Source organism: Cetorhinus maximus, chromosome 1 (assembly GCF_964194155.1).
Source record: "Cetorhinus maximus chromosome 1, sCetMax3.hap1.1, whole genome shotgun sequence".
Classification (NCBI taxonomy): Eukaryota; Metazoa; Chordata; class Chondrichthyes; order Lamniformes; family Cetorhinidae; genus Cetorhinus; species Cetorhinus maximus.
In genome coordinates, this window is record NC_135879.1 from 238,511,906 (window position 1) to 238,538,942 (window position 27,037).

The following is a 27,037-nucleotide window of genomic DNA, read 5'->3' on the forward strand; positions in this document are numbered from 1 at the left end:
CCATCTGCCACTTATCTGCCCATTTGACCATCCTGTCTATATCTTCCTGTAGTCCAAGACACTCAACCTCACTGTTAACCACCCGGCCAATCTTTGTGTCATCCGCAAACTTACTAATCCTACCCCCCACATAGTCATCTATGTCGTTTATATAAATGACGAATAATAGGGGACCCAGCACAGATCCCTGTGGTACGCCACTGGACACTGGCTTTCAGTCACTAAAGCATCCTTCTGTCATCACCCTCTGCCTCCTACAACTAAGCCAATTTTGAATCCACCATATCAAATTACCCTGTATCCCATGTGTGTTTGCCTTCTTGAAAGTCTCCCATGTGGGACCTTGTATTCATTCAACACTCTACCGATGTCCTCTGGCTCCACCCATAGATTGCCCCTTTGGTCCCTACTCTTTCCCTGCTTATCCTTTTCCCATTGACATACTTATAGAATATCTTGGGATTTTCCCTACTTTTACCAGCCAGAGCTTTCTCATATCCCCTCTTTGCTCTCCTAATTGCTTTCTTAAGCTCCACCCTGCACTTTCTGTATTCCACTAATGTCTCCGCTGATTTGTCCCCCATGTACCTGCTAAAAGCCTCTCTTTTCCTTCTCATCGTAACCTGAATATCTCTGGTCATCCATGGTTCTCTGGGCTTGTTCCTCCTTCCTATCACCCTAGAGGGAACATGTTGAGCCTGTACCCTTCCCATTTCCTTTTTGAATGCCCCACACTGTTCCTCAGTAGGTTTCCCTACAAGTAGTTGTTCCCAGTCTAACTTGGCCAGATCCTGCCTTATTTGACTAAAATCCACTCTTCCCCCAATCCAAAACATTTTTTTGCAACTTGTTTATTTCTTTGTCCATAACAAACTTAAATTGTACTATGTTGTGGTCGCTATCACTAAAATGCTCCCCCACCACCTCAGCCAGCTGTCCGGCTTCATTCCCCAGAATTAGGTCCAGCACTGCACCTTCCCTTGTTGGACCCTCTACATATTGAGCTAAAAAGTTCTCCTGTACACATTTCAAGAAATCCACTCCATCCAAGCCCTTAACACTATGTCTATCCCAATTAATGTTGGGAAAGTTGAAATCACCTGATATAATTACCCTAGGAGTCTGGGAAATGGATAATGGAAAGTGGGGAGATGGCGGATGAATTAAACAGGTATTTTGCTTCGGTCTTCACTATAGAGGACACAAATAACATCCCGGAAATAGCTGTAAATCAGGAACTGGAAGGAGGAGGGAGGGACCAGGGAAAATTACAATCGCCAGGCAAGTGTTATTAAGCAAATTGTTGGGGCTGCGGGCTGACAAACCCCAGGTCCGGACTGACTTCACCCTAAGGTCTTGAAAGAAGTGGCTAGTGATATACGAACATACAAATCAGGGGCAGAGGTAGGCCACTCGGCCCCTCGAGCCTGCTCCGCCATTCAATAAGCTCATGACTGATCTGAATGTAACCTCAAACCCACATTCCTGCCTACCCCCAATAACCTTTCACCCCCCCTATTAATCAAGAATCTACCCAGCTCTGCCTTAAAAATATTCAAAGACCCTGCTTCCACCACCTTTGAGGAAGAGAGTTCCAAAGACTCTCAACTCAGGGAAAAAAATTTCTCATCTCTGTCTTTAATGAGCGACCCCTTATTTTTAAAGTGACCCCCCTAGTTCTAGATTTTCCCACAAGAGGAAACATCCTCTCCACATCCACCCTGTCAAAACCCCTCAAGGCATCCCACCCGTTCCTGGTATTAGCCTAGTAAACCTTCTCTGATCTGCTTCTAATGCATTTACATCTTTCTTTAAATAAGTACTGTACACAACATGGTGAGATGTGGTCTCACCAGTGTGTGTTTGGAGCCTTGGACAGTGAGAAGGGAGGAGGTGAAAGGGCAGTTGTTGCATCTCTTGCACGTGAAGGTGTGGTGGGAAGGGGAGGGTGAGTTGGGGGTGATTGAGGAAAGGACCAATGTGTCATGGAGGGAACAACCCCTTCAGCATGCGGAAAAGGGGGGGGCAGGGGAAGATGTGTTTGGTGGTGGCCACACACTGGCAGTGGCAGAGGATGATCTGTTGAATATGGAGGCTGCTGAGATGGCAGATGAGGGTATTGGGAACTCCACCCTCGATCTGGGAGGGGAAGGGATGAGAGCAGAAGTGTGGGGAATGGGTTGCACATGGTTGAGGACCCTGTCAACCACAGGGTGAAGATGGGGGAGAAGGAGAAAGATTGAGAAAGGAAGTCTCATTGGAAACAATGGTATAAATGATGAAGAACAGCACCTCATCTTCCGACTAGGCACTTTACAGCCTTCCGGACTGAATATTGAGTTCAACAATTTTATATCATGAACTCTCTCCTCCATCCCCACCCCCTTTCCGATCCCCTTTTTTCCAATAATTTATATAGATTTTTCTTTTCCCACCTATTTCCATTATTTTTAAATGTATTTCCATCCATTGTTTTATCTCTAACTTTTAGCCTATTTCGATCCCTTCCCCCCACCCCACCCCCACTAGGGCTATCTGTCCCTTGCTCGTCCTGCTTTCTACCCTTAATGTCACCTATTAGCACATTCCTTAGATAACATCACCACATTCAATACCTCTTTGTCCTTTTGTCTATGACATCTTTTGGCAATCTCCACCTATCACTGGCCCTCTATCCAGCTGTACCTGTCCCACCCCCCCTTAAACCAGCTTACATTTCACCTCTCTTCTATTTTTCCTTAGTTCTGTTGAAGAGTCATACGGACTCGAAACGTTAACTGTGTTCGTCTCCGCAGATGCTGTCAGACCTGCTGAGTTTTTCCAGGTATTTTTATTTTTGTTTTACTTTAGTAAGGCTTGTTGAGGGATAAGTTTTGTAACAGGGGCAAACTCCCCCGCTTTTCTTTTAAAAAGTGAAATCATTGAAATCCACCTGAGAGGACAGAAGGGACCTCTGTTTAATATCTCATCCAAAAGGTGGATTCTTAGAAAGAACACAGATTGTTCTGTTAGTATACTTTATTTTAACATCAGACAGAGAGATAGGTTGAGCGAGTGGGCAAACACCAGGCAGAGAACACAATGTGGGGAAATGTGAAGTTGCTCACTTTGGCAGGAATAAAAAAAGCAGAGTTTTACTTAAATGGAGAACGACTGCAGAATTCCGAGGTGCAGAGGGATCTGGGCGTCCCAGTGCACGAGTCACAAAAAGTTAGTATGCAGGTACAGCAAGTAATTAAAAAGGTTAATAGAATGTTATCCTTTATCACGAGGGGAATTGAACATAAAAGTAAGGATGTTACGCTCCATTTATACAGGGCATTGGTAAGACCGCACCTCGATTATTGTGTGCAGTTTTGGTCTCCTTATTTAAGGAAGGATGTAAATGCATTGGAGGCGGTTCAGAGGAGGTTTACTAGATTGATAGCTGGAATGAGCAGGTTGCCTGATGAGGAAAGGTTGGCCAGACTGGGCTTGTATCCACTGGAGTTTAAAAGAGTGAGGGGCGAGTATACAAAATCTTGACAAGGTGGATGTCGGAAAGATGTTTCCTCTTGTGGGTGAGACTAGAATGAGGGGGGCACTGTTTTAAAATCTTTAGGACAGAGATGAGAGTTTTTTTCTCTCGGAAGGTCGTGCAACTTTGGAACTCTCTGCCTCGGAAGGTGGTGGAGGCGGAGTCATTGAATATTTTTAAGGCAGATGGACTGATTCCCTTGCCTAACAAGAATCTAAGGTTAATGGGGGGGTCGATGGGGTTGTAGGATTAGTAACACAAACATTGAATGGTCGTGATCTTCTTGAATGGTGGAGCAGGCTTGACAGGCAGAATGGCCTGCTTCTGCTCCTGTTTCTTATGTTCGTGCGAGTTCCTTCAGACTGTAACTTGTGTGTATAATTTTAAACACTGTGAGCATTTGTTGTGGAGTATCTGTTTAAGGGATGCACATGTTTAGTCAGGCACTCTTTTCTGAAGGGGAACCGAATCCTGGTTCAGCTGCACCATCTAGTGGATAGAATAGAAACTACCAAACAATCGCCTCAGCTCAAAGTTATCTTCCAGTGGGTGGGAATGTATTCAACAGCTATTGACCAGGCCTTGACTGGACTGTGCTATAGTGAGAATTGATGCTGATTTACCCCACTGCCTTTCCCCAACCCCCCCCATCACTTCCTCACCCCCCGGGCTTCTTCACGTAGGCCGGCCTCAGTTGGAATGTTTTCAAGGGCCCACTCCAGGACAGGACAGGCCCGCCCTGACCAGTGCCCCGAAGCAACTCTCAAAATCAAGTGATTTAATTTGATCCCGGGGCTGAGTTTCCAACTCGATAAGACCCTCCACCTCTAAGACCACCTACATCCACCTCCACGACGCTGCCTCAGCTCATCCGCTGCGGAAACCTTCACCTTTGTTACCTCGAGATGCAACTACTCCCAATGCTCCCCTGGCAGGTCCCCCGTCTTCCGCCCTCCGTAAACTTGGGGGTCACCCAAAACTCTGCTGCCCGGTGTCCCAACTCCACACCAAGTCCCGTTCAGGTGAAAGCTAATATGCAGGGCGCCGCAAGCGATTAGAAAGATCTAGAGGGTTTTGGGGTACAGGAGTAAATAAATTTTGCTTCAATTGGATATAGCCTTGGTGAGGCTGTGCCTGGTGAATTGTGCAGAGTTGTGGTCCTCTTGCCTAAGGAAGGACATGCTTGCCACTGAGGGAGTGCAGCAGAGGTTCACCAGATGAATTCCTGGGATGGCAGGACTGTGACTGTCCTTTTGAAGAGAGATTGCAAGGCTGGGTCTGTAGTCTCTGGGATTTGGTAGAAGGCGGGGCGATCTCATTAAATCCTACAAAAATCTTAAGGGGGCTTGACCGGGCGGGTGCAGAAAGGCTGCTTCCGTTGCCTGGGAGTTGTGGAAGCAGGGGACACAGTCCCCGAAATAAGGGCCAGGCCATTTAAGACTGAGGGGAGGAGGAGTTTCTGCACTCAGAGGGCGCTGAATCTTTGGAATTCTCTACCCCAGAGGGCTTGTGGAAGCTCAATCATTGAGCATGTTCAAGACAGAAATCGATAAGATTTCCGGAGACTAATGATCACCGGGGATTATGGGGATAGTGGGAAAAATAGCCCAAGGAGTAGATGAGCTGCCATGATCTAGCTGAACAGCAAGAGCAGGCTCGTCGGGCTGAATGGCCTTCTCCTGCTCCTATTTCCTACGTTCTCCTATCACCCTTGTGCTTGCTGAGCTACACTGGCTCCCAGTCAGGCAACACTTCGATTTTAAAATTCTTATCCTGGTTTCCAAATCCCTCCATGGCCTCGCCACCACCCCTCACCCTCCTTCCCCCATCTCTCTGTAATCGCCTCCAGCCCCACAACCCTCAGGTATCTACGCTCCTCCAATTCCGACATCTCCAGTTAGGTTCGCTCCACCATCGGAGCAATTCCTGTTCTTTCGATGCGATAATGGTCAGGAACCTATTTTAGTGGTGGCGCTGCTTGAAGGATAAACATCAGCCAGGTCATAAAAACAGAAAGACCTGCCTTTATATAGCACCTGCCCCCACTCTCAGAATGTCCCAATGCGTTTTACAAGCCAATGAAATGCTTTTGAGGAGCAGTCACTGTTGTAATTTAGGAAGCGCGGCAGCCAACCTGCGCACAGTAAGATCCCACAAACAGCAATGAGATAATGACCGGGTTACTTGACTGACTGATGTTGGTAGGCAATAAACGTTAGCCAGGGCGCCAACTTTTTTGGGTCATTGCTCCAGATTCCCACTCGCCTGTGTGTGAAGAAGTGCTTCCTGACATTACCCCTGAACAGTTCAGCTCTAATTCTAAAATGAAGCTCCCTCCTTCTCGATTCTCCATTTCTTCACATCTACCCCACTGAATCTTAATGTTTAAAGCCTTGATCAGGTTACCCCTTGAATCTCCAAGCGTCCTGGGAAAACCAGCCAAGTTTATGCAAAGCGTCCTCATAATTTAACCCGTTAATGGCTTCAGGATGTCCTAAGGCACGTCATGTCCAAAGTGTAGTCACGGTTATCATGTAATTGTACAAACAGGAGCAATGAGCACAATCAGAACTTGAGCAGAAAAGAAAATAAATTTCCAGTTCAATTCAACTCCCCAAAAACATGCATAGATCAAAACATTCACATAAAACATTTAAAAATATGGAGTACAACACATATTGATTGAGAGGAGAGCATTAACAATACAAAGGCACAAATTTGGTGTACTTCAGTAAATATTGACTCAAAACTATTGCATCTCAAAAATCGATTAAAACAAGGCAACTCCTGACCTTCCTTGTGCTGAATCTGGGTATCAAACGACCAAGATTCATGGGCTTTCATTGGCCATTGCCTCCGTTCTTCCCTCAGCCTATTGGAAACTAGCACGGGAGGACAATGAGGGAGAGGAAGGGGCAAGACACAATATTCGCTTCCTCCCCTGCCCAAACTCTTGCTACCTGAAGGATCACATGGGGTTAACCTGGCTGGGCCGGGGGTGGGGGGAAGGGGGCGTTAGGGTTGTCAACTCTGTTGGACGTATCTCAGTGAAGGTTCCATCACATGACCTTTGGCCGCCCACCCACAGTTCCGCCATTGGCCGCTCTCCGCCTTCCCCCTCACTGATTGGTTAGAGAACAGACTCATTATCCAATTAGACGATTCTTGACTCGTTAAGTCCAATAGCCTCTTTCCTCACCTGCGTGTTATGGCCAGTGAACAAAATCGGTCAAAGGAAACGAAGAAACAGACATTTTTAAAGCTATGATTTTTTCTCCCAGAGTCGCTCACAACAGCGTGCCAGAGGTTAACCTAGCATTCCAACCTTTCCGTGAAGACTCCCGGACAATTCTCTGGAACTTTCTCCCCCCAAAACCCTGGTTGGGGCTGTGGTGTCAACTGAGAATGTCAAAGCTGAGAATACGATTTTGTTTTTTCTCAGGCAGGGTTTGAGAGTCAAGATGGAGTTCAAACACAGGTCGGCCAGGATCTAACTGAACAGCCGGAATGGAATTCCTCCTGTTCCTATTCCCAGAGGGTTTCCAACCTGCCTGCGGAGTCTGGGGGTTGAGGATGGAAGTGTGAAGCTGAAGAGAGTTTGGGGGGGGGGGGGGGGGAGGGGCAGAAATTGGGTGTCGACATCACTTCCCTCTCTGCTGTTCTCCTCCAATGACATTCAACAGAAACTCAAGGAACAGCCCCTCATCTTTTGACCAGGCACTTTGCCATCTTCTGGATTCAACACCCACTTCAACTATTTCAGATCCACTACTCCCATATCGTACATAGCTCCCACCTATCCATTACCTTCCATTTCATTCCACCTGCTCCAACCCCCTCTCAACCTGTCTAAAATCCATCACATTTCCACTTCTCCTAGCTCTGAGTCAGAGGGACTGTGAAACGTTAACTCTGTTTCTCTCTCCACAGATGCTGACGGACCGGCTGAGTTTTTCTAGCATTTTCTGTTTTTATTTCAGATTTCCAGCATCCGCAGTATTTTGCTTTTCCCACTACTTCCATGCTTGTAGACAGCAAGTACTGGTAATGGTTCCATCGCCATTTACATCTCCTCCAGACCCATCTCTTCTCTCCTCATTTACTATCTCCCTTTGGCCTTGCACCATCATCATCTCTTATGACATTTAATCCCTCCTGCCTTTCGGCCTATCACAGGGCTCCTCACTTCTGCTTCCTCCCCCTTCCCCAATTTCTCTGCCTCTCCGCTTGCATAAGGCCTGTTAATCTCCAACATGTTCCAGTTCTGACCAAGGGTCATCCATTTGAAACACTCTTTATTGAGAGAGAAAGGGAGTTAAGTATTTCCTGCATTTTCTGCTTGTAATTCAGATTCCCATTTTAACGGAGGTAAGACTGATTGCCCTGAGATACATTGGTAAGAGGGGACCATGTATTAATGGACAGGAGATACTGGAACAAAAGGAAAATGAGGTGATGTGTACTATATACAAGATGCACTGCAGGAACTCACCAAGGCTCCTCCGACAGCACCTCCCAAACCCGTGATTTCTACCATCTAGAAGGGACAAGGGCAGCAAATGCATGGGAACATCACCACTTGCAAGTTCCCCTCCAAGTCACTCACCACCCTGACTTGGAAATATATCGCCGTTCCTTCACTGTCGGTGGGTCAAAATCCTGGAACTCCCTCCCTAACAGCATTGTGGGTGTACCTACACCACATGGACTGCAGCGGTTCAAGGAGGCAGCTCACCACCCCCTCCTGCGACAAGGGGATTAGGGGTAAGCCAAAATGCTGGCCCAGCCAGCAACGCTCACATCCCTTGAACGAATAAAGAAGCGGGGCAGCAGAGGGACACCTATTTTTACCTCGTCATTCCTGGGTAGCTCAGGCCTCTGATAAGGTGCTAGCAGTAAAGGCTCCACACAACAGCAACCTTGGTGAAACACACACACTGGATGGGAACCAACACACTCCTCAGTGTGTTGGGCTTAAGTGAGGCCGTGGATACATTGGCTCAACTTTGACCCTTTTCCTTCCTGACTTCCCTGAAAACAAGCAACTTCCAAAATGGCTGCCACTGGATGACGGTCAAACTGGAATAAAGGTCAGAGTTCAACTTTTTATATAGCTACTATATATGCATAATCCGATTGTCAACATAAGCCAATTGAGTTTTAACAGTTAACGTAGTTTATATATATATTTTTTTATTTTCTCCCTCGTTTTCCAATCCTTAACACCGTCAACTCTCTTCGTCCCGTAAAGTTGGGGCTAGTCCTGAGGGGTCGTTCCTTTCGGAAAACGGTAAAGATTCCTTGCTCTCTGATGGTGTTCCCGCTGGAAATGGTTTAAAATCCTGATCGGCGTTTGGTGACTCGCTGCACACAGCGTCCATTTCGTCCTCTCCGTCTGTGCCGGGCTCGAGGCCTAGCTCCTCGGCAGGAGCCTGGTCGCAGTCGGGGCTCTCCTTTCCCGTCGCATTTACTGCCGAGTCCCTTTCCTCCGCGGGCTCGTCCTCTTCCAATTCTGGAATCCCGAAAGCCCCGTCGACCCGAGGGGTCTGAGCCCCTTCGGATTCTGTCCTCTGCTGAGATTCTCGGCCTTCGCCTCGGCACGCGGCGTTCTCCCGAAGATCGCCCTGCGGCCTGAAGTCCCCGCTGGAGCCGGGCCCGAAGCCTGCGGCCTCCGTGTGCTCCTCACCACCACCACCACCTCCGGCAGGGGCCGCAATACCATTTGCGTCCCTGTCTCCTGGAGGGGCCTGTCGCTGCTCGTGAGCCTCCTCCTCTTCCGTGGCCTGCTGGGGAGGTTCTGGTGGAGGTGGCGAAGGCTTTATGAGCTGGTGGCACATGGGGCAGGTTTTTTGCACGTACAGCCACCGCCGGAGGCAGGAAGTGTGGTAATAATGTCCGCACACGGTTACAACAGCCGTTCTCATGACCTGGGAGGAAGAAAGAAATCGCAAGAAGCAAATATTATTCAACATGTAGCAACCAAAAGCTTCAATCTCCATTTACTCTGCCATCACCTTGCTGTGGCCAGCAGTGTGTGTACCATGGACAAGAGGCACTGCAGAAACTCACCAAGGCTCCTTAGACAGCACCTTCCAAACCCACGACCACTACCATCTAGAAGGACAAGGGCAGCAGATAGATGGGAACACCACCACCTGGAAGTTCCCCTCCAAGTCACTCACCATCCTGACTTGGAAATATATCGCCGTTCCTTCACTGTCGCTGGGTCAAAATCCTGGAACTCCCTCCCTAACAGCACTGTGGGTGTACCTACACCACATGGATCGCAGCGATTCAAGAAGAAAGCTCACCACCACCTTCTCAAGGGCAGTTAGGGACGAGCAAAAATGCTGGCTCAGCCAGCGACACACACATTCTACGAAAGAATAAAAATTAAAATCTGTGGGAGCACCTTCGCTACTAAGGCCAAGTTTAAGAACGACTTTTAGATTTCCTAGCAGCTGAAATAGTTTCTCTCTATCGACCCTATCAGTTCCCCTTCACATCTTGAAAACGTCAATCAAATCCACCTTTAGCCTTCTGAATTCTAGAGGATACAACAATGGTTTGTGCAATCCCTCCCTGTAACTTAACCCTTTGAGGTCAGGTTGATGCAGTTCAGACAGCCAGGCAGTGAAGGATAGAACTAGAACCTGGACTCAGGAGCTTTTACTTAGAGACACACCTCACATATTGTGCACCTCCAATCGAACAACTGATCTGCTCCTCTACATGATGAGCACAAGTGAATTCCCAATAAATACCCATCACCCTGGAGACAATTAAACACCCAAATGTTAGAATTAACACAGGCTTCATTCTGGTAAACCTACACCGCAATCCCTCCAAGCCCAATATATCCTTCCTAAAGCTGTGGTGATCCTCAGGGGACATGGCAGGGTAGATACCGGGGAGGATGTTTCCTCTTGTGGGGGGAGACTAGGACCAGGGGACAGAGTTTAAGAATAAGAGGCCTCCCTTTTAAGACTGGGATGGAGGAGAAATCCTCTGTCTCTCAGAGGGTCATGAGTCTGTGGAATTCTCTTCCCCAGAGAGCAGTGGAGGCTGGGTCATTGAACTTATTCAAGGCGGAGTTACAGATTTTTGATAGACAAGGGGGGGGGGGGGGGGGGGGTCAAAGGTTATTGAGGGAGGGAAACAGGAAATTAAAGCGGAGACCACAACCAGATCAGCCATGATCTTACTGAATGGTGGAGCAGGCTCGAAGGGCCGAATGGTGCTCAATTCTATTCGGGACGATCAGTATTTAGTGGGAAGAACCTCCTGCTCCCAAGTCCCAGGTTCCAATGGTGCCCTGAACAGTTCACAGTATTCCCGGTGTGAGCTAACCAGACCATTGTACAGCTCAAGCATGACTTCTGCCCCCTTGTATCCTAGTCATCTAGATATGGAGGCCAGCGTTAGCCTGTCTGATTATTTCCTGTGTCCATTCCTGACATTTTAAATGATCCATGCGCCTAGACCCCTGACACCATCCCTGCACCGCCCAACCACATCCCAACCCATCCAAAGTCTCTTTGAATCTCCACTATCCCTAGCTCATCACCACTGAGGAAATTACCTGCTCAGTCCTCTGGAGTCACCACGTGACAGGTTTTGAACACATTTGCCCACATTGAAATCCATTGGCCACAGTTTTCCTCCATTTACTTCACCGATGAATATCTCCTTGCAATTTTACATAATTCCCATCATTTAAAAAAAAACACCAAGTTTGAGTTTCAAACGTCCGCAGGAGGAAGGGGACAGGAGGAAGGGGACAGGAGGAAGGGGACAGGAGGAAGGGGACAGGAGGAAGGGGACAGGAGGAAGGGGACAGGAGGAAGGGGACAGGAGGAAGGGGACAGGAGGAAGGGGACAGGAGGAAGGGGACAGGAGGAAGGGGACAGGAGGAAGGGGACAGGAGGAAGGGGACAGGAGGAAGGGGACAGGAGGAAGGGGACAGGAGGAAGGGGACAGGAGGAAGGGGACAGGAGGAAGGGGACAGGAGGAAGGGGACAGGAGGAAGGGGACAGGAGGAAGGGGAAAGGAGGAAGGGGAGAGGAGGAAGGGGAGAGGAGGAAGGGGAGAGGAGGAAGGGGAGAGGAGGAAGGGGAGAGGAGGAAGGGGAGAGGAGGAAGGGGAGAGGAGGAAGGGGAGAGGAGGAAGGGGAGAGGAGGAAGGGGAGAGGAGGAAGGGGAGAGGAGGAAGGGGAGAGGAGGAAGGGGAAAGGAGGAAGGGGAAAGGAGGAAGGGGAAAGGAGGAAGGGGAAAGGAGGAAGGGGAAAGGAGGAAAGGGAAAGGAGGAAAGGGAAAGGAGGAAGGGGAAAGGCGGAAGGGGAAAGGAGGAAGGGGAAAGGAGGAAGGGGAAAGGAGGAAGGGGAAAGGAGGAAGGGGAGAGGAGGAAGGGAAAGGAGGAAGGGGAAAGGAGGAAGGGGAAAGGAGGAAGGGGAAAGGAGGAAGGGGAGAGGAGGAAGGGAAAGGAGGAAGGGGAAAGGAGGAAGGGGAAAGGAGGAAGGGGAAAGGAGGAAGGGGAAAGGAGGAAGGGGAAAGGAGGAAGGGGACAGGAGGAAGGGGAAAGGAGGAAGGGGAAAGGAAGCTTTAAAACCGAGGGAAGAATTGAGGAAGAGGTGCATAAAATGACAGCACATTTGGGACTGAAGAACGCTGTGTAGGAAGCATAGCAAACAACTTCGCCTTCCCCATGGGCATTCCTGACCATCCCATCTCTTAAAAATAGTTATTTTGTTCACTCTTGCAATGTGAGAGTTGATGGCAAAACTAGTATTTACCACCCACCCCCCCATCAATCTCCATTTGATACAGCAAAGTGGCTGGCGAGGCAGCTAAGAGTTAAGATGTGGGGCTGCTTTGCAGCTTTATAATGTAGGCCCGTGCCCACAGCTTTATAATGTAGGCCCGTGCCCACCAGAGAGAAGACCAAACTCAAACGTACGGATTAGCAGCAGGAGTAGGCCACTCGGCCCCTCGAGCCTGCTCCCCCATTCAATAAGATCATGGCAGAGCTGATTGTAACCTCCCGCCTACCCCCGATAACCTTTCACCCCCTTTGTTTATCAAGAATCTATCTAGTTCTGCCTTGAAAAACATTCAAAGACTCTGCTTCCACTGCCTATTGAGGCTCACTACCCTCAGAGAAAAAAATTCCCCTTATCTCCGTCTTAAATGAGCGACCCCTTATTTTTAAACAGTGACCCCTAGTTCTAGATACTCCCACAAGAGGAAACAGCCTCTCCACATCCACTCTGTCAAGGCCCCTCAGGATCTTATGTGTTTCAATCAAGTCGCCTCTTACTCTTCTCACAAAGGACCTTCATGGCCAGACGTGACATCTTAGGCCCGTCTTTCTGGGGCTACATTTGAACTCTGACCTGACCCCCACCCCGCCCCGCACCCGCTACATCCCCAGAGGCGAAAGGTCAGTATCCAACCCACTGCGCCAACATCGCACCCGAGAGGTGTTAGCTGCGGCTCCATTATTGGCAGCACTCCCGCCTCTAAGTCAGAAGGTTGCCGGTTCAAGTCCCACTCCCTGAGCCCAATAGTCCAGGCCGACTGAGGGAGTGCTGCACTGCCACCTTGCAGGCGAGATGTTAAACCAGGAGACTGTCTACCCCACGAAGAGGAGGGTTGGAGGAGAAAGAGAGTTTTCCCAGAGGCGTTCGGTCCAACGTTGATCCCTCCTCCAACGTCACTAAAACAGACCGTCTGATCACATTCGCTTTGCTGTTTGTGGGATCTTGCTGTGCGCCACGTTTCCTACAACAACAACAACAACAACAGGGACTCCACCTCAGAGCGAGGCCCTACCTGGTAGCAAATGGCGCAGACGTCGGCGTAGTCCTGGAGCTGCTGCTGGGAGGCGCGGGACAGCGAGTTGATCTTGCGAGCTGCCTCCCTGCGGAGGAAGAAGCTGTTCCAGCCAGCGCGCGCCCGCAGCCAGACGTTGAAGTAAGAGTGGACGACGATGACCGAGGCCCCCATCCAGCTCCACTCGCCGAAGATGGACTCCACCGCGCCGTAAGCCACCACGCACACCGCCACCAGGAACTCCAGGACCCGGCATGAGCTGTTCACGTAGTAGATTATGTCCTCCAGGTTCTCAATGGCCTCCCTCCTCAGGTCCTCAGTCACAAAAAGCCCGTAGATGAAGAGGGTCCCAGTCACCTGGAAAAGGGAGGTTCAGCCACAGTATTTCATTATTACAGCAGGGTGGCCACTTTGGGCCCATCAGTGGGCATCAGCCCGCACAGGGTTCATCATTTGTCCCTGCCCTTAGGACTACTTCAAAGGGCAGGCAATGCCGATTAATATCTTTTATTAACCAAAACGTTAATCCAGCCAATTACATGCAGCGTCCACGAGTTTGGGACAACCAGTTACTCACAAGCCAAAGACTCGTGTCAGAAGCGTGCTGTCCGTCCTGCTCTCGCCAACCTAAACAAGACTAGGTCAAAGTTTCTCATGCTCGCCGCTGCACTGTATCTTTATATGAATCACATCTCCTTGGCATCACCCTGTGCCCATAATATCTGGATCTCATTGGAATGTATAAAATTCTCAGGCAGCTTGACAGGGTGGGCACAGAGGCTGTTTCCTGTAGCTGGAGAGTCTACAACTCGGGGTCATAGTCTCAGGATAAGGATTTAGGACTGAGATGAGGGCAAATTACCTCACTCAAAGAGATCTTTGGAATTCTCCACCTCAGGAAGCTGTGGATGCTCCACATTGTCTCATTAAACACACCCAGGGCAAGTTCAACATGGGCTAGATACAGAGTAAAGCTCCCTCTCCACTATCCCCATCAAACACTCCCAGGGCAGGTACAGCATGGGGTTAGATACAGAGTAAAGCTCCCTCTACACTATCCCCATCAAACACTCCCAGGGCAGGTACAGCATGGGGTTAGATACAGAGTAAAGCTCCCTCTCCACTATCCCCATCAAACACTCCCAGGGCAGGTACAGCATGGGGTTAGATACAGAGTAAAGCTCCCTCTACACTGTCCCCATCAAACACTCTCAACACAGGTACAGCACAGGGTTCAAACTAAACTGAATCTCCATTGCACCGTGTCCAGGGCTAATACATCATCCTGAGATACGGTGCCTGGAGCTAAACACAGTGCTCCTGATGGGGTCTAACCAAGACTCTGTAATACTGGAACATCACTTCCTTCCCCACTGTATTCTAGGGCCATTGAGATAAAGGCCAATATTCCATTAGCCTTTTTGATCACTTCTTGTACTTGTGACATGTGTATGTGGACACTAAACCCCTTTGCTCCTCCTCCTAGTCTCTCTTCATTGAGAAAATGCTCCCATTTGTCCTCCTTAGATCTAAGTGGGAAGGATTGTAGCTCCCAATGACGGGTCTAGTCCTCAGACTTAGGCGTTTACAGCACAGAAGGAGGCCATTCGGCCCATTATTTCTGCGCCGGTCAACAAAGACCTGACTACACGAATCCCATTTTCCAGTGCTTAGCACATAGCCCTGGAGGCTAACGGCAATGCAAGTGAATACCTAAATACTTCTTAAATGTTACGAGAGTTTCTGACTCAACAACCCTTTCAGGCAGTGAGTCCAGACTCCCACCACCCTCTGGGTGAAAAATATTCTCAACTCCCCTCTTAGCTTTCTACCTCTTACCTTAAATCTATGCCCCCTGGTTATAGTCTCCTCTACTAATGAAAAAAGTGCCTTCCTATCCATCCTATCTATGCCCCCCATAACCTTATACACCTCTATCAGGTCCCCTCTCAACCTTCGCTGCTCCAAGGAAAACAACTCCAACTTTTCCAGTATTTCCTCATAGCTCAGACCCTCCAGCCCAGGCTGCATCCAGGTAAATCTCCTCTGTACCCTCTCCAGTGCAATCACATCCTTCCTATAATGTGGTGACCAGAACTGCACACAGTACTCCAGTTGTGGCCTAACCAGCATTTTATAGAGTTCCACCATAACCTCCCTGCTCTTGTATTCTAAGTTTCAGCTAATAAAGGCAAGTATTCCATATGCCTTCTTAACCACCTTATCTACCTGCCCTGCTACCTTCAGGGATCTGTGGATATGCACACCAAGGTCACTCTGATCTTCAGTACTTTCCAGGGTTCTACCATTCATAGTGTAATCCCTTGCCTTGTTAGCCCTCCCCAAGTGCATTACCTCACACTTTTCCAGGTTGAATTCCATTTGCCACTGCTCTGCCCACCTGACCAGTCCATTGATATCCTCCTCATTATTTACTACCCTGCCAAATTTTGTGTCATCCACAAACTTCTTGATCATACCCCCTACATTTAAGTCCAAATCACTTATGTACACCACAAACAGCAAGGGCCCCAGCAATGAGCCCTGCGGAACCCCCATGGAAGCAGGCTTCCAGTCACAGAAACATCCCTCTACCATCACCCTCTGCTTCCTGCCTCTCAGCCAAGTTTGGATCCAATGTTCCACTTTGTCTCGGATCCCATGGGCTCTTACTTTCTTGACCAGTCTGCCATGAGGGACCTTATCATGGACTTTAGCAAGGCTTTGTAGACCACATCAAATACATTACCCTCATCAACACTCCTGGTTACCTCCTCAAAAAATTCAATCAAATTTGTCAAACACGACCTTCCCTTTTAACAAGTCCATGCTGACTATCCCTGATTAATCCAGTGTGTCTCAAGCGCATATATATTCTGTCCCTCAGAATTCTTTCTAGTAACTTCCCCACCACCGAGGTTAGACTGACTGGCCTGTAATTTCCTGGTCTATCCCTTTCTCCCTTTTTTAATAATGGGACAATGTTAGCAGTCCTCCAGCACCTCACCTGTGGCCGGAGAGGATTTGAAAATTAGTGCCAGGGCCCCTGATACATCTTCCCTTGCCTCCCTCAACAGCCTGGGATACATATCATTCGGGCCTGCGAGTTTATCCACTTTTAAGGCCGGTAAGCCTGCTAGTGCCTTCTCTATCTCTCTCTCTGTGTTAATTTCCTCTAATATTTCACAGTCCTCCACCCTGATGTCTATACCTGTGTCGCCCTTTCCCATTGTGAAGACTGATGCAAAGTATTGATTGGGGACTATGTATTCTGGGTCCACACAGGTTACCTCTGTGATCCCTAATTGGCCCTACTCTTTCCCTAGTTATCCTCTTGCTCTTTATATATTTAAAAAACCCTTTGGGTTTTCCTTTATTCTACCCACCAAAGCTTTCTCATGCACTCTCTTAGCTTTCCTAATTTCCTTTTTAAGTTCCCTTCTGCACTTTTTATACTCCTCTAAGGACTCTGCCGTATTGAGCCCTCAGTATCTGCCATAAGCTTCTCTTTGTCTCTCAATCCTAACCTTTATGACCCTTGACATCCATGGTTCTCCGGACTTGGTCCCCCCCCTCTTTGTCTTTACGGGAACATATTTGCCCTGTACTCTCGCTATTTCCTCCTTGAATGCCTCCCACTGCCCTGACACAGTTTTATCTGCAAGTAGCTGCTCCCAGTCCACTTGGACCAAATCGCATCTCATCTCAGTAAAAATCAGCCTTTCCCCAGTTTTAGAACTTTTATTCTCGGCCCAACCTTATCTTTTTCCATAACTATCCTAAATCTAACCGAGCGATGGTCGCTATCTCCAAAATGCTCCCCAGGGTCAAACGGACTCGAAACGTTAACTCTATTTTTCTCGCGGCAGATGCTGTTGGACCTGCTGAGTTTTTCCAGCATTTTCTATTTTTGTTTCAGATTTCCAGCATCCGCAGTTTTTTGCTTTTATCTGAGTGCTCCTCTGGTGATAAGCCTTCCACCTGCCCAGGCTCACTTCTGAATATTAGGCCCAGTCCCTTGTTGGGCTTTCTCCCTACTGGCTAAAAAAGTTCCCCTGGATGCGACCTAAGAATTTTGCTCTCTCCCTACTCTGCACACTAAGACTATCCAAGTAATTATTCGGGTAATTAAAATCTCCCACTATTGCTGCATTATTCTTACACTTCTCCGAAATTTGATTACATGTTCGATCCTCTTTCTCTCCCTGGCTGTTTGGGGGCCAACAGTACGCACCCAACAGTGTGGTTGCCCCTTTTGTGGTTTTTACTTCTACCCATTTGGCCTCATTTGATGATCATCCCTTCTCACTGCTATAATTGATTCCTTGATCAATATTGCAACCCCCACCCCTCTTCTATCCCCCTCTCTATCGCGTCAGAATACCCTATAACCAGGAATGCTGAGCTACCAATCCTGCATTTTCTTTTAGCCAAGTCTCGGTCACAGCTATATCATCGTACTCCCACATGCCTATCTGCGCCCTCAGCTCATCTGCCTTATTCCTCAGGCTCCTTGCATTAAAATATATTCCATTTAGCCATGTTAAACTAATTTCTTTCTTATCTAGCCCATGCCTCGTCTGCCTTCCGGACTCTCTTTTTAGCGTGTTTAACTTCTAATTCCATCTCAGCTACTCTCCTCCCTGAACTACTTTTCAGGTTGCCATGCCCCTGCCAATTTAGTTTAAATCCGCCCCAACTGCTTTAGCAAACCTCCCTGTTCCGGTTCAGATGTAACGCATCCAACATGTACAGGTCCCACCTCCCCCAGAAACAGTCCCAATGCCCCAGGAATCTAAAGCCCTCCCTCCTGCACCATCTCTCCAGCCACACATTCATCTGCTCTATCCTTCTGTTCCTATACTCACTATTGCGTGGCACTGGGAGTAATCTGGAGATTACTACCTGTGAAGTCCTGATTTCAATTTCCTACCGAACTCCCTAAAGTCTGCTGGTAGGACCTCATTTCTCTTTCTTCCCTATATTATTGGTCCCAACATGGGCCACGACCTCTGGCTGTTCACCCTCCCCCTTCAGAATGCCCGGCAGCCATTCCGTGACATCCTTGGCCCTGGCACCAAGGAGGCAACATACCATCCTGGAGTCACATCTACGGCCACAGAAGCGCCTGTCTACTCCCCTCACGAATTAATCCCCTACAACAATTGGCCTTCCACACTTCTTCCTCCCCGACTGAGCAGCTGGACCACCCACAGTGCCATGGGCTTGGCTCTGAGGAACTGTCACTCTCACCATTTTCCAAAGCCGAAAAACGGGTTTGCGAGCGAGATGCACTCAGGGGACTCCCTCACTACCTGCCTGGTCCCCTTCTTCTGTCACCCATTCCCTCTCTGTTTGCACTTCCTTAAGCTGCGGGGTGACCACGTCCTGAAACGTGCTATCCACAAACCTCTCAGCCCCGTGAACGCACCGTAGTGCCCCCAGCTGCTGCTCAAGCTCCAATGCCCAGAACTCGAGTTGCTCCAGTCAGAGGCACTTCCTGCACACATGGTCATCCAAACAACCGGGGCATCTAGGATTTCCCACATAGCGCAGGATGTGCAAATCACGGGACTGAGCTCCTCAGACAAATCTTAACTAAATACAATATGGGCCCTTGATTTTATTTTACCCTTTATTTTACCCTTACTCCTGCTTGAATATAGACGAGATGTTAGATCCTCTAGATAGACTAGATCCTCTAGGTGCTGCTGACTGCCTGTCCCAGGGTCCTCCTCTCACATACTCCTCTAGGTGCTGCTGACTGCCTGTCCCGGAATCCTCCTCTCTCACTCTCCTCTAGGTGCTGCTGACTGCCTGCCCCAGAGTCCTCCTCTCACACTCTCCTCTAGGTGCTGCTGACTGCCTGTTCCGGAATCCTCCTCTCTCACTCTCCTCTAGGTGCTGCTAACTGCCTGTCTCAGGGTCCTCCTCTCTCGCTCCTCTAGGTGCTGCTGACTGCCTGCCCCAGAGTCCTCCTCTCACACTCTCCTCTAGGTGCTGCTGACTGCCTGCCCCAGAGTCCTCCTCTCACACTCTCCTCTAGGTGCTGCTGACTGCCTGCCCCAGAGTCCTCCTCTCATACTCTCCTCTAGGTGCTGCTGACTGCCTGTCCCAGGGTCCTCCTCTCACACTCTCCTCTAGGTGCTGCTGACTGCCTGTCCCAGGGTCCTCCTCTCACACTCTCCTCTAGGTGCTGCTGACTGCCTGCCCCAGAGTCCTCCTCTCACACTCTCCTCTAGGTGCTGCTGACTGCCTGCCCCAGAGTCCTCCTCTCACACTCTCCTCTAGGTGCTGCTGACTGCCTGCCCCAGAGTCCTCCTCTCACACTCTCCTCCAGGTGCTGCTGACTGCCTGTTCCAGAGTCCTCCTCTCACACTCGCCTCCAGGTGCTGCTGACTGCCTGTTCCAGAGTCCTCCTCTCACACTCTCCTCCAGGTGCTGCTGACCGCCTGGCTCAGGGTCCTCCTCTCGCACTCTCCTCTAGGTGCTGCTGACTGCCTGACCCAGGGTCCTCCTCTCACACTCGCCTCTAGGTGCTGCTGACTGCCTGTTCCAGAGTCCTCCTCTCACACTCTCCTCTAGGTGCTGCTGTCTGCCTGGCTCAGGGTCCTCCTCTCGCACCCTCACACACTTACGGTGTTTGACTATGTACCAAGAACATTCCTTCTGCGTCGTGACCTCCTGCTCACTTGTTACAGGCACCACACTAACTTGCAGCTTTATCTTAACTGCAGTTAGTGCTCAGTACTGTAACCCCACACCTCGCTTAAGGGGGGGATTAGAAAGGGCTTAAGAACACACACAAAAAAAAACTATACAAACTGAACACAAGCGAGGTGTTACTTACTTAGAACCTTACTGCACAGGAGGTGGCCATTTGGCCCATCGTGCCTATGCTGGCTCTTTGAAAGAGCAATCCAATTGGTCTTCTGCCCTTTTCATTCCTACCCCAACAAATCTTTCCCCTTCAAAAATCTACCCAAATCCCTTACAAAAGTGCTGTACCCAGAATCGGAGACAGCAGGTTAGCTGAGGCCTAACCAGTGATTAGTAAAGTTCACTATAAATTCCTTGCTTTTCTACACCATGCCTCCGCATGGCTTTTTTTTTTTAAAACAGCCTTCTCAACTTATTGCTCCGCCTTCGAATATTTGCGTAAAAAACTCCAGATCTCTCTGCTCTCTTTAAAATTACACCAATCATTTTATATCGCTTCTCCTCATTCTCCCCAAGAGAAGGTCACTTCACACTTCCCTGCGTCTGCCCATTCCACCAGCCCCTGTCTTCCTCAAAGTCTGCAGCCTTCATTCCTCATTATTCACGACATCGCGAAACCTCCTGCGAAGCTGGAGACCGAGCCCTGTGTAGCCAAGCCCTGGTCGTTAATATATACCAAGGTGCCCTTTAACCCTACCCACCTGGAGAGAGGTCAGGGCACTGCTGGAGATGATGATCAGCAGCCAGAAGTCCATCTCGAAGAACTGTGCAATCCGATAGGCCATGAAGCTGGGAAATACTAACAGGAAAAGGCACATGGTGGCGGCGCGGAAGTGTTTCCATAAACTCCTGAGCAGGGGGGAGGAGGAGGGGGTGGGAGGGATACAAAAAAAAAAGGTGGAAAATAAGGAATTCGAGTTAGAGATGGGTGATTGGTCCCATCGACTTCCATTCAGCCCGTAGCCGGGGATCGGGAACCAGTTCCAGAATGAGATCCCTTCCCCGGGGAGCATCCCCCCCCTCCAAACCCACCCACCACCACACCCCGGGGAGCAGCCCCCCCACCAGCCTCCCCTTCCAGCATTCCCCCCTCCACTAGGCTGACCAGTAAATGAGAGATCCCCCCACCCCCGAGGGGAGACCAGGGAGCAAACCCCTCCCAGGGAGACCGGAGTGAACAACCCAAACTTTTTTTATTCATTCATGGGATGTGGGCGTCGCTGGCTGGGCCCAGCATTTATTGCCCATCCCTAGTTGCCTTTGAGAAGGTGGTGGTGAGCTGCTTTCTTGAACCGCTGCAGTCCATGTGGTGTAGGTACATCCACAGTGCTGTTAGGGAGGGAATTCCAGGAATTTGACCCAGCGACAGTGAAGGAACGGCGATATATTTCCAAGTCAGGATGGTGTGTGGCTTCAAGGGAACCTCCAACATCTATCTGTTGCCCTTGTCCTTCTAGATGGTGGTGGCCATGGGTTTGGAAGGTGCTGCCTAAGGAGGCTTGGTGAATTCCTGCAGTGCATCTTGTAGACGAATTCCCCGATAGCTCGACATGGAAACCAACTCAAGGGCGAAATCAGGTTCCATTGTGATGCCCCTGGTGGTCGACCAGCTTCCCGGTCAACTTCAAAACTCAATGAAGACTAACAGGCACTCTGGCCGAGGCGCTGGGAGATAACTGGGATCTGGAGCGCACCGGAGAGTAAGTTGGGAGAAGGTTCAGACGAGAACCTCGGCAGGTCCCGACTCCAGAGTGAGCCCACCCCGTGTGCCCTCCTCGCCCCACCTCTCTCACCTGTTTCTGGAAGCCCCCAGTGCGAGGACGATGGGGTCAGTGATTTCCAGCATCGACTGCAGGATGGAGGCCACGATGATGAAGAGGATGATGCTGAGCAGGAAGGTGCGCTGCAGAACGTGCAGATCAATCAGGTCCGTCTGCAGGGCCAGCAGTAGAAAGGTCACCCCTTCCGTCACACCTCTGGGCAGAGAATAAAATTACAGCGGGGAAAAAGCAGCGTCGCAACTCTGGGCGCAATTATTATTTTTAAACTACAAGATGGGACCCCAACAGGAAACGTTGAAACTAAGCACTTACCTCATTCTCTCCCACGTAACTTGCTTTACTGAGATAGGGTAGTTAACTCAAAGGTGGTAAGAAACAGTAATAGGCCATTCATCCCATCAAGCCCGCTCCGCCATTCAGTATGATCATGGCTGATTTGATTTTGGCCTTAACACCACCTCCTTGCCTGTCTCCCTTAACCTTTGACTCCCTGTCAATTAAAAATCTGTCTAATTCGGCCTTGAATATATTCAAATACCCAGCTCCACTGCTCTCGGAGAAAGAGAATTTCAAAGACGAACATAGGGCTTAGGAGGAGTAGGCCATTCAGCCCTTCGAGCATGCTCCACCATTCAATAAGAAACTTCTCATCCCAGTCTTAAACGGGAGACTCCTTATCGTTAAACTGTTTCCCCCCCCACAATCCTAGATTCCCTCCTGAAAGGAAACATCCCCTCAACATCTAGCCTCTTTCCTATTATGTTTCAATAAGATCACCTCTCATTCTACTAAACTCCAATGAGTATAGGCCCAATCTGCCTTTCTTCGCAGGATAACGGACTTCCACCTGAACTCCAGATTCCCATCCCAACCCCATCACTAGAACGACGTAGCATCCACAACCGTCTGGGGTGGAGGATTCCAAAAAGATTCTCAAACCTCTGAGTGAAGAATTTTCTCACCTCTGTCCTAAATGGTTGACCCCTTATTCTAAGACTGTGCCTCCTAAGTGGGAGCATGAGGGGGAGGTGAAAGGTCAGAGTAAGGCAAGTGGCAAGGGGAAACTGAGCCCTGACATTATAAACACAGAAAGTTAATAGGATAGGAGATTCTATCTAACAGTTCTGGCCAACACATTAAATCAAACCACTCTGACGAACCTCATGTAAATTGTCACCGGACCAGTAGTCCAGAGGCCCAGGGAACATGGGTTCAAAGCCCACCAGGCTGCTGGTGGAATTTAAATTCACTTAATAAATCTGTAAATAAAGCTAGCCTAGTAATAGTGCCCATCAATTGTCATAAAAACCCACCTAGTTCAGTAACGTCCTTGAAGGAAGAAACTCTGCTGTCCTTACCTGGTCTGCCCTACATGTGACTCCAGGCCCACAGCAGTGTGGCTGACCCTTGACTGCTCCTCTGAAAGTCTAACAAGCCACTCATTCCTACGGCACGGGGGCAAAAATGCTGGACATGCCAGTGACACCCATATCCCGTGAAAGAATAAAACAAAATCTCTCTCAATGATAGACCTTCCTTCCTATCTTTATTGTCCATAACATATGAGGAACGTTTGAGGACTCTGGGTCTATACTCGATGGAGTTTAGAAGGATGAGGGGGGATCTGATTGAAACTTACAGAATACTGAAAGGCCTGGATAGAGTGGACGTGGGGAAGATGTTTCCATTAGTAGGAGAGACTAGGACCCGCGGGCACAGCCTCAGAGTAAAGGGAAGATCTTTTAGAACGGAGATGAGGAGAAACTTCTTTAGCCAGAGAGTGGTGAATCTATGGAATTCATTGCCACAGAAGGCTGTGGAGGCCAGGTCATTGAGTGTATTTAAGACCGAGATAGATAGGTTCTTGATTGGTAAGGGGATCAAAGGTTACGGGGAGAAGGCGGGAGAATGGGGTTGAGAAACTTATCAGCCATGATTGAATGGCGGAGCAGACTCGATGGGCCGAATGGCCTAATTTCTGCTCCTATGTCCTATGGTCCAGCCCTGGGATGCTATCCTTCATCTGCTGAGCTCACACCATGCACGGGTTTATCATGTTTCTTAGGGAACTCTATCAACATGGTCTCTCCTTATAACTGCCAGTTCCATCCAGGTACCTGTGCAATCCCTCACTGCCACCCACAACCCTCCTGTTGGACTCAAATCAGTGGCATCCATGCCCACCCCCACCCCATCTAACTTTAGATGTTGTCACCACAGTTAAGAAACAGTTGACCAACATTTAAGCCTCAACTAACATCACCTCAAGAGTTGGGTCTGGGTTCAAACCCCACTTGAACACTAACTCAAGCTGATGCTCCCAGTGCTGAGGGAGTGCTGCGCTGCCAGAGGTGCTGTCTTTCGGGCGAGGCTTTAAACCAAGGCCTCGTCTGCAACTCCTCAGCAGGGATGCAATAGGTCCCCAGGCCACTATTTCGAAGAGGTGCAGGGCAGTTCTCCCTGGTGTCCTGGCCAATATTTATCCCACAACCAGCATCACTATTTTAAAAAAAAAACACAATCAGATTGGCTGTTTGTGGGATCTTACTGTGTGACAGTTGGTTCCCTACATTATAACAGTGACTACACTTCAAAAAAATTTGTTGTAAAATGCTTTTGGATGTCCTGAGATGATGAAAGATGCTGCACAAAGGCAGGGGTACCAGGCTACGGAATAGATCAATAGAGAAGTAGTGGCAGACATTTAAGGGGATATTTCAGAATACTCAGAATAAGTATATTCCTACTATGAATAAAAATACTAAGGGGAGGACCCACCATCCGTGGTTAATTAAGAAATTAAGGGAAGTATCAAACTTAAGGAAAAAGCACATAACTGCACAAAGATGAGTGGCAGGTCAGATGATCGGTCAGAATATAATAATGGCAGAAAATGACGAAAAGGTTAATCAGGAGAAATTAGAGTATGAGAGGAAGCTAGCTAGAAATGTAAAAATGGATAGCAAGAGTTTCTACAGGTATTTAAACAGGAAAAAGAGTAGGTAAAGTAAATGTTGGTCCTCAAGGGACTGAGAATGGGGAGTTAATAGTAGATAATAAGGAAATGGTGGATGAAATGAACAAATATTTTGCTTCTGTGTTCACTATAGAGGATACAAAAACATTCCAGTAATAGCTGTAAATCTGTAGGTGGAGGGGAGAGGGGAACTTGGTGAAATTATAATCACTAGGGAAGTGATACTGAGCAAACTGATGGAGCTGTGGACTGACAAGTCTCTGGGTCCTGATGGACCTCATCCTAGGGTCTTAAAAGAGGTGGCTACTGAGATAGTGGATGGATTGGTGTTAATTTTCTGGAAAGGTCCTGTCAGACTGGAAAGTAACAAATATATCCCCTCTATTCAAGAAAGGAGGCAGCAAACAGGAAACTATAGGCCAGTTAACTTGATGTCTGACTTGCGGAAGGTGTTAGAGGTGATCATTAAAGAGTTTATAGCTGGGCACTTGGAAAAACTCAAGGTAATTGGTAAGAGTCTGCATGGTTTTATGAAAGGGAAATCCTGTTTAACCGATTTATTGGAGCTCTTTGAAGGATTAACATGCACCGTGGATAAAGGGGAGCCTGTAGACCTGCTGTACGTGGATTTCCGGAAGGCATCGGATAAGGTGCCACATTAAAGGTTATTGCGGATAATAAAAGCTCATCGCATAGCAAGTAACATAGCACGGATAGAAGGTTGGCTGGTTGACAGAAAACATAAATGGGACTTTTTTCTGGTTGGCAGGATGTGACTGGTGGAGTCCCACAGGGGTCTGTGCTGGGGCCTCAACTTTTTACAAATTATATCAATAACTTAGATGAGGGGAGTGAAGGCATAGTAGCTAAATTTGCAGACGACACAAAGATAGGTAGGAGCTTTCTGTTATGTTATGAAGAGGACATAAGGAGGTTGCAGACGGATATAGATAGGGTGAGTGAGTGGGCAAAGATCTGGTAGATGGAGTATAATGTGGGGAAATGTTCACTTTGGCAGAAAGAATAAAAAAAGCAGAGTATTACTCAAACAGAGAACAACTGCAGAATTCTGAGGTGCACTGCTGAGACCACATTTCGAATATTATGTGCAGTTTTGGTCTCCTTATTTAAGGAAGGATGTAAATGTGTTGGAGGCGGTTCAGAGAAGGTTAACTAGATTGATACCTGGAATGAGTGGGTTGTCTTATGAGGAAAGGTTAGACAGACTGGGCTTGTTTCCACTGGAGTTTAGAAGAGTGAGAGGTGACTTGATTGAAGTATACAAGATCCTGAACGGTATTGACAAGGTGGGCGTGGATTTGTGGGTGAGTCCAGAGCTAGGGGGGCACTGTTTTAAAATTAGGGGTGGCCCTTTTAGGGCAGAGACGAGGAGAATTTTTTTTTCTCTCAGAGGGTTGCGTGACTTTGGAACTCTGCCTTCGAAGGCAGTGGAGGTGGGGTCATCGAATATTTTTAAGGCAGAGATAGATAGATTCTTATTAGGCAAGGGAATCAAAGGTTATCTGGGGTAGATGGGAATGTGGAATTCAAAACACATACAGATCTTATTGAATGCCGGAGCAGGCACTCGGGGCCGAATGGCCTACTTCTGCTCCTATTTCGTACGTTCCTAAGTTCTTTCCCTCTAACTTTGTTGGTTCAAGAGTGGCCCAGGCCATTGTCCTCCCCTTACCTGTGCATGAGGTTGCCATTAACAAAGGCCGAATATCCCTGCAGGTAAAACTTGCACAGGGTAAGCAAGCCTAGCGACAGGCGAGAGACCGTGAACGTCAGCCCCACCAGAGAGTACGGAGTAACGCAGCACCCGGCCACACTGCAAGAGGTCAAAGGTAGGAGGTCAAAGATTCATCAAACATCCGACAACGCCAATGTAGCTCTACTCGATAGTCTGCACCGTCAGACATTTTAAAGTGGAAACAGAGGGAGACCTGGGAGTGGGGGGGCATGTGGTCACACACGCAAATCTTTCAAGGTGAAATGATAGACAGAAGGAGGCCTTTCAGCCCATCATTCCGGTACCACCTCTTAGAAAGGGGTGCACAATCAGTCCCACTGATTGGTACTGGGTAGCACTCTTGCCGCTTGAGTCCAAAGGTTGTGGGTTCAAGTCCAACTCCAGAGACTTTGAGCATAAAATCCAGGCTGGCACTCTCGTGCACGACTGAGGGAGTGCTGCATTGTCAGAGGTGCT

General features: G+C 48.7%; 1 protein-coding gene across 3 annotated transcripts in view; it reads right to left on the reverse strand.

Moving 5' to 3' along the window:
* Window positions 1-7,396: 7,396 nt before the first annotated feature.
* Window positions 7,397-27,037, reverse strand: part of LOC144688245 (RING finger protein 145-like) — a 37,999-nt gene continuing 18,358 nt past the window's right edge. For 2 of the 3 annotated variants that reach the window (XM_078554713.1, XM_078554714.1), the window contains 5 exons: window positions 26,519-26,659; window positions 21,861-22,043; window positions 20,769-20,916; window positions 13,348-13,704; window positions 7,397-9,444 (listed from right to left, as the gene is read on the reverse strand). In XM_078554713.1, coding sequence (XP_078410839.1) covers window positions 8,746-9,444; window positions 13,348-13,704; window positions 20,769-20,916; window positions 21,861-22,043; window positions 26,519-26,659 — 1,528 coding nt within the window. In that variant the 3' untranslated portion in view covers window positions 7,397-8,745. The remainder of the gene's footprint in view (window positions 9,445-13,347; window positions 13,705-20,768; window positions 20,917-21,860; window positions 22,044-26,518; window positions 26,660-27,037) is intronic. The other variant, XM_078554715.1, reaches the window with a different exon arrangement.